Consider the following 12500-nt stretch of genomic DNA (forward strand, 5'->3'; position numbering starts at 1 on the left):
GGCCAGGTTTAAAGACCCCTTGACTTGTGGACTTCAACTCCCAGAATTCCTCAGCCAGCGTGCCTGGCTGAGGAATTCTGGAAGTTGAAGTCCACAAGTCATAAAAGGGCCAGGTTTGGAGACCCCTGCTCTAGCCTGAAGAAGAGGACCGGGTCCTTTGCAGCAGGAGGGGATGATAAAGAAGACAAGTTACTCCCCCACAACCTTGTCTGTTTGGCTGGTCTGTGACTGTAATAAAGTTTGATTGGAAACCTTGATTTTCTGATCTGCTCCACGCATGCCTTTCACGGAACCTTATTCTTCAGTTGCTTCTTAAGCCTCCAGGTTAACAGACTTCAAACGAAAAAAGCTTACATTTTTTTTCTCTACAGGCCCAGATTTTGGGTGTTGCATTTCCTGCTTATAAAAAGCTACGACAAACTTGTTTACTTGGCGGCATGCAGACGTGCCTTGACAATGCTCCAAATTATAAAATGGGGGATAGATAGATAGATAGATAGATAGATAGATAGATAGATAGATAGATAGATAGATAGATAGATAGATAGATAGATAGATGGGATTCAGGTCATTTGATCCAGCATAAAGTTTGGAAAAGCAGCCAATCAAATCCTTCTGTGATATGAAGTGATGAACAAGGCTTGTTTTCTAAAATGCAGAAGTTATTGGGGTTTGGCAAACAAAGTCCTATGGCATTAGGGGAAACTAGACAAGGAATGCTTGCTAAATGATAGTTTCAGTGTGGCTTGTTGAATCAATCACAAGTGAATTGGCACAATTTCCTAAATCGTAAACAAATTATACTCCAGCTGAGCCCTTTTTCGGAATCCAGCCATTATACATACAAATACAGCTAAAGATAAGTCTAGCTTTACCCCGATTCTCACTTTTCTTCTATATATTTGTCAGTGTTCTTATGTTTTCCTGTTTTTAAAACAAACAAACAAACCTGCACAAAAGCATTAATTGCTTTTGGGCATATTTCTCGTAGTAGCTGCGTTTTTGCTTGCATTTTATCTATTACACATATATAAAATGATTTCCTTTTACGGTTTTTTAAATGCACTTTTTGGGAGCCAGCAAATTGTACATTTTGGCATGTAAATGTCTTGTGACTGGGATATGTATCTGAAAGTCTAAACCAGCATCAAAATTGAGAAGGGAATCTACTTTACACTCATTCCTACATGCACTTCTTCATTTAAATCCCAGTTCAGTTATTTTCTTCCATAAAATCATGATTTTGGGATTAGGGGATTTTTATTTATTTTTTTTATTTTTGGCATTTCATCTTTATTTGCCTTCACTGTTTTTAACGATCTTCATTTTCTTTGCATTCCTTTGCTCTACACTGATACAAAATACCAACTGAATTAACATTAAGTACGCCTGCTGAAGTGAGACTCTTGTTCATGAAAGTCTACTCTGAAATAAAATATGTTAATCTTTAAGTCACTGGGACCCTTCCATAGTTAAGCCGCTGAACAACTTATCTAGCTGCACGTAGAGTAGGAATAATAGCAATAGCACTTAGACTGATATACCGCTTCCCAGAGACCCTCTCTAAGTGGTTTATAAATGTCAACCTATTTGCTCCCAACAATCTGGATCCTCATTTTACCGACTTCGGAAGGAGGGATGGATGAGTCAACCCTGAGATGGTCAGGATCGAACTCCTGGCAGTTGGCAGAATTAGCCTGCAATACTGCATTCCAACGACTGCACCACCACAGCTCTTTTAATGGCTTATTGCCAAAATTAGAGAAATTCAATATGTCGCATGGATTTCAGGACAGGTGTGAAAATGTTCTGCCACAGAGTATTCTGATTCAAGCTAACTCAAACATTCTGAAAGCGTTCCATCCTCGAAAGAAGCCTAACGTGAACCTCTTCCAAAAATGCAGAAGTGTCCATCTCAGGATCAAAATATTGTGCGACAGAACATTTTGCACACCCATAACCTTCAGGAATAATTGGTTGTTGTTGTTGTTGTTATTGTATTGCATAAAAGTACAGGTAGTTCTCAAGTTACAGCCGTTCATTTAGTGACCAAGTTACAATGGCTCAGGAAAAAGTGAGATTATGTCCATTTTTCACACTTACGACCACTGCAGCATTCCCATGTTCATGGGTTCAACATTCAGATGCTTGGCAAACTGACTCATATTTATGATGGTCACAGTGTCCCGGGGTCAGGTTACCTTTTGAGACCTTCTAATGCAGGGCTTTTCGACCTTTTCACCCATTGTACCACTTTTAGGATATGGCAACATCCGAATACCACCAGTCGGCTAGCAAGGTGTCAAAAACTTGACGACCAAAAAAAAAACACGGAAAAAAGTGATGAAGTACAGGGAGTCCTCAACTTACAACAGTTCGCTTAGTGACTGTTTGAAGCTACAATGGCAATGAAAAGAGTGCCCCCCAAGCCACAGCCGAGCAAGACACCTGCCTGTCCACCCAGCAGCGCTCTTCCTCCTGTCTGAGGTTTTCATTGTTGTGAGCATTTCAGTTGAGGATTGGCAGCAGGGGTAGGGGGGGTTGGTTTTTATTCCCCCCCCCCTGCTGGGTGGTTCCAGCAAGTTTTTGGTCACTTCACATGACCCTGGGACACCGTGACCATCATAAATATGAATCAGTTGCCAAGCATCTGAATGCAAATCACAAGACCCTGGAGATGCTGCCACATTCCAGCTGATCGGCGCTTCTTCTGGGCTCAGCAGACGTGCTGGGATCAGCGCTGATCCTGGCGCTTCCGCTGAGCCGTGACAGCCCCGAAGCACTGATCCTAGCGCTTCCGCGGATCCCTGACAGCCCTGCAGCTCCAGCCATCTCTCGCTCAGGCTTGTGCAGTGTTGCCACCAGTTCAGCTCATTCCCCTCCCCTGCTACCACTTTTCTAGGATGGTCGCGTACCAACTCCCAGGTGCCAATATACCACTGGTGGTACCCGTACCACTGGTTGAAAAGCCCTGTTCTAATAAGCAAAACCAGTGGGGGAGCCAGATTTACTTAATAACCATGTTACTAACTAAACAACTGCACTGATTCACTTGCCAGAAAAGTCAGAAAATGGGGCAAAATTCACAACAACAGTCTCGCTTAGCAGCAGAAATCTGGGACTCGATTGGAGTCGTAAGTCGAAGATTGCCTGCATATTTGAGGGCAAGGGAGAGAGAGAAGAAATGAGCCATTTTCTAGATCTCTTTGTCAATTGTTTCTCTCTTTATCCATTTCTCAAACTTGAAAGAGTTTCCAGAGAGTACCAGCAACCCAGTTTTCTGCTGGCGAGTTCAATGGGGCTTCCTCCCAAGTATGGGAGTAGATCATTGTTTCTCAACCTTGACAACTTTGAGATGTTGTGGACTTCAATTCCCAGAATTCCCCAGCCAGCATGGCCAAAATTCTGGGAGTTGAAATCCACACCTCTCAAAGTTGTCAAGGTTGAGAAAAACTGGAGTTGATAATTCCATCCTTGTTGTACCAATCGGTCATTCACTTCCCTCTTTGGTTTTCTGTCTCTTTGTGTTGAAATAAATTAAGCCAGGAAATTGACCTCTCGTACTTTTCAAGGCACCCATAGGCTACTAGAGCAGGGGTATTGAAACTTGGCCCTTTTATGACTTGTGGACTTCAACTCCCAGAATTCCTCAGGCAGGCATGCTGGGTCAGGAATTCTGGGAGTTGAAGTCCACAAGTCATAAAAGGGCCAAGTTTGAAGACCCCTGTGCTAGAGAAAACATTTGAAGGTTTTGACAATAATCGCATTTCTGTTTATGCCCTCTTTTGCCTTCTCCCTTCTTCCCAGATATCCTCTCCTCCATCACATCATCGGGTTACTTAAATGATCACGATGCTGTTACCAAGGCAATTCAGGAGGCCCGGCAGATGAAAGAACAGCTCCGGCGAGAACAACAGGTGCTTGATGGAAAGGTTGCGGTTGCAAACAATTTGGGTTTAAACAACTGCAGGACAGATAAGGTGAGTCTCCGAGGCCCTTCTTGAGCTCCAGTTATGATGTTGTGCTCTTCAGTCCAAATTCAGCTTCGACTTTTGAAGTGTGGGAAAAATAAACTCAAAAACTTTTCAGTAGCTCTAGCTCAGGGTGTCAAACTCAATTTCATTGAGGGCCGCATCAACATTGCGGTTGCCCTCAGGGGGCCGGGTGGGTATGGCCAGGGTGGGCGTGGCTAGAGTGCATATGGCCTACTGGGTGGGCGTGGCTAGAGTGCGTATGGCCTACTGGGTGGGCATGGCCAGCTCTACATCGTTTGCATCAAGGGTGCCTATGGGGGCCTGGGCAGGAGTGGGACAGATCTGAGGGTCTCTGGCAGGAGGAGGGTCTCTGGGCCAGGGCCAAGGCAGTGGGGGCCGTTCCCTCACTGTTTCCAGGATGGCTTCGCGGGCCACATGAAACCACTTCGCGGGCCGGATCTGGCCCCCGGGCCTTGTGTTTGACATGTCTGCTCTAGCTGGTAGTATAATACAGTCTTGGTCTTACTGACCTGGAGACAGATCCAGGGATAACAACTGAGGTCTTTCTGTCCGCGTTTCTGGGTCCATGTTGTCTTTTATGCAAGTTCTTCTTCTGTGTCTAGATCAAACTTTAAACTGCCAGAATGGAGCCAGTTTCTTGGCTTTGACATTGGCCAAAAAGAAGTCATTATGGGTACATGTGTTTGGTAGCAGCCAACATACCAGCAAGCCCTTCCACAACTTCCTGAGGCAACTTCTATTGATAAATGATTCTCATTGTTTGCAAATTTCAACTTAGTTCTAAGTTGGCTCTCTCCTTAATTAGTTTCCATCCATTTCTTCTTATTTTGCCTTCAGATTCTTTGGCGAATAGGTTGACACCCCCCCCCCTCTTTTTTGTGACAGCTCCTCAAAATATTGGAAGACTGCTGTCATGTCACCCCCTAGACTTTCTCTTCATTAGACTAGACATACCCAGTCCATCATGTTTAATTAATATCATTTCTCCTGCGAGTCCCAGGTTTAGTTAAATTAATCTGGATTTAGTATGTTGCATGAAAGCAATCATGAAGTAGCTAGGAACCAGTGTGGGGTTGGAAGATGGAATAGTTTTCCTATCTGATCTACCATGGATATGCAAGGAGGAAATCAAAGAGAAAACACGTTCATTTTTCTCTTGTCCCTTTCTAGCCCAAAATCCCCCACTGATCAGTCCATAGAAAGAATAACACAGGGAATTAACGACTGTGTTAATTAGAGAAACGCCCGTAGAAACAGTGCTTTGATAGTGCTGATATCATCAATAATATCAGGAATAATTGCAGTGGTAGCTGCAGTAGCAGCAGCAATTGTGATAATAATGAGGCAAGATTACAACTTTACAAATTGCAGCTTTAGAGCTCTTAGACCCCAATATTTAGTTTGCCCGTCCAAGATTAATTGGACGTCTAGGAAACTTAGAAAAGACATGGGCTTGTTGACTCACCTTCAATTAAACAATCAGGATTATTAAACAATATGCAAGTTTGCTTTAGTGCCACCGCATTCTCTGGCAAGAACTATTGAGTAGCCGGAGATGAGAACCACAAGAGTCAGCATTGTTGGCAATAACCTGGAATACTGTCTATACACTGATAAGCAGGAGTTGTTGTTTGAACACAGAGGCTTTGGGTCAAAACAGAAATGGTTTACGCAACAGATAACATGTTTAGTTTATACAGTTTAATAGCAGCTGCCAGGGTGCTGGGGGACATCTAAAAAGCAAAATAAGTACCTTTTCTGATTCAGATCTATCCTGATTAATAGCAGTTGCTTCTCCACCCCAGTTTGAGCCAGAAACTCAAAGCTTACAGCCACAAAGCTTGTTGTAACTTCTTTGGGAATGATTTTCAACCAGCTTACAGCAGGGAAGGAAACACAGTTGAGTTTGTCTCTTTAATAATATCTATACCAGGGGTGTCCAACTTTGGCAACTTTAAGACCTGTGGACTTCAACTCCCAGAATCCCCCCAGCCAACATGCTGGGGAACTGTCACAGATTTGGTCAAACAAGTTTGTTCATGGAAATTGCTGCTGTAAGACGTGACGATAGCCATTAGCTCTAGGTGACTATGTCAAGTCTTATCGGTGGCCAGCAGGCTGGCTGGGGGAATTCTGGGAGTTGAAGTCCACAGGTCTTAAAGATGCCAAAGTTGGACACCCCTGATCTACACCAAGCTCATGACCTCATACACTCTGGATGAAGTGGTCCAAGTAGGGCACGGCAACTGATTGCATCTCCAAAAAGTGCTTTTGGAGACTTTTTCAATCGGTCCCAGGAAAGGGCACACCTGCTTTAAGGTGCCGAAAACATAAAGAGTTCTGTTCACAGTCACCTGCGCCGTAAAGCACGTTTTTGGAAATCAAATAAAAGGGCATCCCAGCTCCCTTTCTTCGCTCACAGGGCTGAACTGTATGAATCAGCTTCGTGGCTCTGAAGTCATCTGGGAAAAAACAGAAAGGGCCATCTGAGTTTGCTGACACTATGCTTAGCAAATTCTATTTAGGATATTTTATCTTCTGCATCCCAGCCTTTAAAAAAAAATCCACCTCAGATAATGAGGAACAAAACCTTATTAAGGTTCTTTTGGGTGCAACAGGACTAATAGGAAGTCAATTTAATTCTTTAATCCATGCTTTTGATGCCTATTGTAGTGTGTATGTTTTGAACGGTAAGCCACCCAGCGTCATTAATTCAGACGGGCAGCTGTAGAAATGGAATAAATAAATAATTATCGTTGGGTGATCCTTGAAGGATCTGGGATCAAATGGGGGAAAAAATGCTTTATTGGCTGGGTGGAAGGTGTACCCATCCTTGGGGAGATGAACTGCAGCTGGAAACATTATTCAAAGTTCTTTCTTAGATACATTTTTCCTGATGCTGATTCTAACTCTGGTTGATGAAGCCTTGTGAAGTGGTTGTTTGTTTATGCATTGTCGCCACCCCTCAAGCCAGATGACTCCAAAAAACTGTCACAGATTTGGTCAAGCAAGTTTGCTTATGGAAATTGCTGCCATAATATGTGATGACAGCCGTTAGCTCTCAGTGACTATGTCAAGTCTATCAGTGGCCAGTAGTCTTGGGAGGAAGATGAAATCTTCAGCTGCAGGTAGTCCTCGACTTACAACAAGTCATTCAGTGGCCTTCAAAGTTACAACGGCACTGGAAAAAAGTGACTTACGGCCATTTTTCAAACTTACAACCACCCTTGCAACATCCCCATGGTCGGGTGATCAGAATTCAGACGCTTGGCAACGGACTCGTATTTATGACGGTCGCAGTGTCCCGGGATCCCCTTTTGCGACCTTCTGACAAGCAAAGTCAATGGGGAAGCCAGATTCACTTTAGAAGCGTGTTACTAACTTAACAATTGCTGTGACTGACTTCCCAACTGTGGCAAGGAAAGATGGTAACAGGGAGAAAAATTCACTTAGCAACCGTCTCGCTTAGCAACAGAAATTTTGGGCTCCATTTATGGTCGTAAGTCGAGGACTACTGTTCTGGGAACATAGCGTTGAATTTTTCTTGTCAGGAGTCACAGTGGCACAAAGTTCAGGTCTTGCTTGCAGGCCTGTGTCTCTGGTAACTTTGGAGAGGAGCTTCTGGGCTTAACTGATGCTTGATTGGCCCAGCAGAGATCTTCCTACGTTCTCAGCTCTGATTTGCACTTTTAATGGCCAGCCTTATCCTTCGTAGAGAGATACACTAAAACACAAATCACAGTTTCTTTGCTGGGGAACCCAGGGACTGGAGCAGGCATGCTAATTGTAATCAGAAGCTGGCCATATAATTACTTTCTCTTCTCTTCAATTTCAGAATCCATGTGGTGTCTAAGTTACAATGTCAGGCTTCTCCCTAGCTCACCTAATTTCAAACCCCCAGTTACTTACCAGCCTCATCAAGCAACGTAGGGCTAAGTCGTAATTTCTGGCCTAACCTACCCCATGTGGTGATAGTGACACCACAAAGGGAAAGGCATGTGAGTGAGATAAATCAAATGTGGAATACGATTTTAATGTATGCTCTGAACATTTTAATCCTATGGTGGAGAATATTTATAGCTCAGGGTTGAACTGTGGGGTCCTTCATGGTCTCTGAGCTTGAATCTTTTCTTGCAGACATTTCATTACCCAACAAGGTAATATCGTCAGTGCAAGAATGGAGTAGGGCTTACTCTCTGTTTATATACAAGTGGCTTGCCGTCAGTATTGGTAGCTGTGTTCCTGGTTCCTTATTTAGGCTCTTCTTTAGTGAGTAAGTACTTTCTTGACTGAGGTATTGTTGACTACCTGGCGCTTATCCTACCTGTGTCTTTTCTGCATTCTCCTGCATTAACGAGAAAAATCTCCTTGAAGATTTAGATCTGACCCAATTTCTATAGAGATTGGGCATTTGGGTTTTCATATTGGCCAACTGATGCTTATGCGATGCCAAGCCCATGGGTTGAAATGTAAGTTGGTTTAAAATTATCAATTGAACTGAATAAAATAATACACTATCTAAGCTGGGGAAGATACGGTCCTTCATTACAGGTAGTCCTCGTCTTATGACAATTCATTTAGTGACCGTTTGAAGTTACATCGGCACTGAGAAAAGTGACTTACGAGCATGGTTCACACTTACGATCGTCGCAGCATCCCCATGGTTGTGTGCGGTCAGAATTCTGACGCAATTGGCTCGTCTTTATGACGGTTGCAACCTTCTGGCAAGCAAAGACAGTGGGGAAGCAAACCAGGTTACTAACTTAAGAGCTGCAGTGATTCACTGAACAACAAGGTCGTAAAAGGGGGCAAAATTCACTTAGCAAATGTGTCACTTAACGACAGAAATGTTGGGCTCAATTGTGGCCGTAAGTCGAGGACTACCTGCATTGTACTTTAGCCATAATCTTCGGTGGAAGTTTGCCCACTGAAGATTGTGTCTACAATAGGAAGCAAGGACTGAAGTCCAGGCAAATCCCAATAAAAGTATCATTCTACTCTCTTCTGAGTCTCTGGATTTCTCTCTCTGTGTGTCCGTGTGTTAGTGTGTTATTTTTCCCCCGAGGCTCCTTTGAGAAGTTTCAGAGCCATGAACTTTTTCTATCCCTTGCTGAGTATGCGAATGGGCTGATTGCTGCCACTTTCATAACGCTGAAAATGGAGGTCTGTCACCCAGGAACAAAGTAAAAGGATGGTGAAAATATTCTAACCATGAAATGGCAGAGTTGTGTTTTAAGGGTACAGTTTGTGAGAGGCGCAAGTGCGGGTGTTTTTCGGGATAACCGGCTCCCGTCTTTGATTTTGTTTTGGGTTGTTGTTGGGGTTTTTTGCATATCAAATGAATAGGCGACAGAAGATTATGCTTTTTAATAACATGCGTCAGGAAGGAAAGGTGCCACCCAGTCCCCTTTTGATTCTCTACCTATCAAAGTGATCAAACAGCATATCAGATTAGATAAAACACAGGAGAAGTTTTTTTTAAAAAAGTGAGACAGGCGTTGCTATCGCTTTCCACATCGTTATCTCCTCTGTCCTGTTCACTAGGAAATCGGTCAACTCATGAAAGCTCAGGGCTGTGCCTTGGATTCAACATCCTTTGGTTAGTTTCAGTTTTCTGACAAATGGAGAATTTTCCATCTAGTCCAAAAAAGGTGTAAAAAAAAGATAAAAACGTATGTTACAGGTAGTCCTCAAATTACAACCATTCGTTTAGTGAGCGTTTTAACGTTGCAACAGCACTGAAAAATGTGACTTATGGCCCCTGTTCACACTTTTGCACCATCCCTGTGGTTACATGATCAAAATTCAGAAACTTGGCAACCAGTTCATATTTATGACAGTTGCAATGTCCCAGGGTCATGCCGTCATCTTTTGTGACCTATGGGAGATCAGAAGTAACTGCAAATCTTTTGTTTCTGATTTTCTCCCCGGGTATAAATTCGGACCTCTAGAAGATTATTTCCATCCCCTCCCCTATCTTTTTAGCAATGTCTATCCAGGTTTTCCTACAGATTTGTGTGCTTATCTATAAATTCCATAGCACAAGTAACACAAGAAATAAACACAAGAAATAAAGTCTTCACTTGTGTTAGTGGTCATTTTATCTTTGGTAAAACTGAGGTGGGCACCAGAGATTTTGTTTGGCTGGTACTGCAAAAGGGTGGATCCACAACTGGCTGGGTACCTCATTCAGAGAGTCAGTGTTATTGCTTGTAGACAGTGAGTGGGAGGATATATCTATTATGTCCTGCAGATCGGTGTTAGGTCCAGAATTATTCCGCCTTTATATTTAAAAAACTGGGTAATGGGATGAACGGGCTACATCAAATTTGGTGGCGACAAATTCACATTGAGGCAATGTCATGGGGTGGGTGGGAAATGAGATTGCAGTTCAATCTGAACAAATTGGGAATCTGGGCTAAGAGGAAGAAGATATCCTTCAGCAAAGTATGACATTTAGGCAGGAAATATGTCGACACATGTGCAAGACGAGGGGAATTCATGGCTTGGAAGTACTATCATAGAGAAGGTTTGGGGCATGGACAGTGGTAGGATTCAAATATGTGAACAACCGGTTCTCTCTGTGTAGATGCTGCTTCCGGAAGTCCATTCTGGGCCTGGGCAACAAAAAATTAGCTACCAGTTCTATTGAACTGGTGTGAACTGGCTGAATCCCACCACTGGGCATGGACTGTAGGCGAAGAGCAGGTTGAGCTGAGGGGGTGGAGTTAAGTGCATCATCAGCCTAGAGTCATTACACTCCCACAAACAGTCTAAGTTCAACCCTTCTCGTTCTCGCTTAGGCAGACTTGATGGCTGGATGACTTTGGCCACTGTCTTTCTTTCACAGGGTGGTTGCTGTGGGGAAAACAGGACAGAGCAATAGCAATAGCACCTCGCTTTATATACCACCCCATAGTGCTTTACAGCACTCTCTGCCCCCAACAATCCAGGTCTTCATTTTACTGACCTCAGAAGGATGGAAGGCTGAGTCAACTTTGAGCCCTGTCAGGATTGAACTCCAGGATGTGGGCAGAGTTTGCCTGCAATACTGCATTCTAACCACCACCCCACCAGAGCATCACGTACATCACCTTCAGTTAACAAAAATAAAGATGAAATAAAAACCTTTGCACAGCGTGTTAAAACTAAGTCAATGAAATGTAGAATTTAAAAAAACTTAGCAGGTGGCATGAATATAGTTTTGGCATCTTTTAACCACTTCTAGCCAAGCATGTTATCTGAACATAGCCATTCTGTATCTCTACCTTTTCACGATATTGGCTGCCTCTGGCATAGAAGACAGAGGCATGGAAAAAGCAATTATCATAAAATCTAGAAGCCTACCAGGTTTAAAGAAAGGGGAACTAAATTTGCAGATTGTTGATGTTAGTCATGCAGTTGTAAAAAAAAAATGCCTGTGTCGTGAGGAACAAACTCTACTTGGTAGATCAAAGAAATTTTGGAACAAGATAAAGAATGGGGCACATTTGACTTAAAGAATCTGACTTCCAGATAAATGTCCTTTCATCTCTTATTATAGGAATGGGTGCAACCCTATTTTTTTCCATCTTTTTCCCCCGTATAAGTTCGGGATGAACCAAAAACAAAAAGAGTAAAACAGGTGGGAAGTTATAGCTTGTGTTTTACCTTATTAAAATGTTGAGCGCATGGCCGTTTGTTCTCTCTCTCAATTTTTTTAAAAAATATTTTATTTATTAATTAAGTAAATTTATGTGTGGCCCAGCTCACAGTGATTCTGGACAGCTTACAGAAATAAAACCCCAATACAAAATCTCAATAAATGGCCAGTCCTCTGGTGACAACAATTAAACCAAACCACACGTATGTAATTGTGGCTAAGGGTGAAGGTATATACACATGTACCGTATAACATGTCTGTATGTATGCCATGTATGTGTACACTTTTGAGAGCAGGCAACAGAATTTCATTTTTAATGTGTGCCAGTGTGCCACAGTAAAAAAATGACAATAAAAGTGATCTTGATGGGCTCCATATCACCCTGAAGTTCCCAAGCCTGCAGGAAAAAAACATTTCTTTAGGCCTTTCCTAACAGTGTCAAAATGGGGGCCATTTTTTTTCCCTTCAGGGATAATGTTGCACAGTGAGGGAGCCACCATAGAAAAGACCTTTCTCCTTGGTCCCATTTACATCAGGGGTCTCCAACCTTGGCAACTTTAAGAATTGTGGATTTCAACTCTCAGAATTCTCCAGCCAGTAGGGCTGGTTGGGGAATTCTGGGAGCTGAAGTCCACAAGTCTTACAGTTGCACATGTTGAAGATCTCTGGCACTAGATCAGGGGTGTCAAACTACCGGCTCAGGCGCCAGATGCGTCACGTGGAAGCCGCGCCCACCCCATTGCTGGCAATGGCAAAACTGTCCCGATAGGTTGCGCGATGTCACGTGACATTGCAGGTTTGACATGTCTGTACTAGATGATGCCTTGTGAAAAAGTTCACAGCTGTGCAACACTGTAGGTTAA

General features: G+C 43.1%; 1 protein-coding gene across 2 annotated transcripts in view; it reads left to right on the plus strand.

Moving 5' to 3' along the window:
- Positions 1-12500, plus strand: part of SOX5 (SRY-box transcription factor 5) — a gene marked incomplete at its 5' end in the record, with an annotated part of 496539 nt that overhangs the window by 443644 nt on the left and 40395 nt on the right. For both annotated transcript variants that reach the window (XM_083365302.1, XM_083365301.1), the window contains one exon: positions 3808-3980. In XM_083365302.1, coding sequence (XP_083221428.1) covers positions 3808-3980 — 173 coding nt within the window. The remainder of the gene's footprint in view (positions 1-3807; positions 3981-12500) is intronic.

Source organism: Vipera ursinii (genome assembly GCF_947247035.1).
Source record: "Vipera ursinii genome assembly, chromosome: 6".
NCBI classification, from domain to species: domain Eukaryota; kingdom Metazoa; phylum Chordata; class Lepidosauria; order Squamata; family Viperidae; genus Vipera; species Vipera ursinii.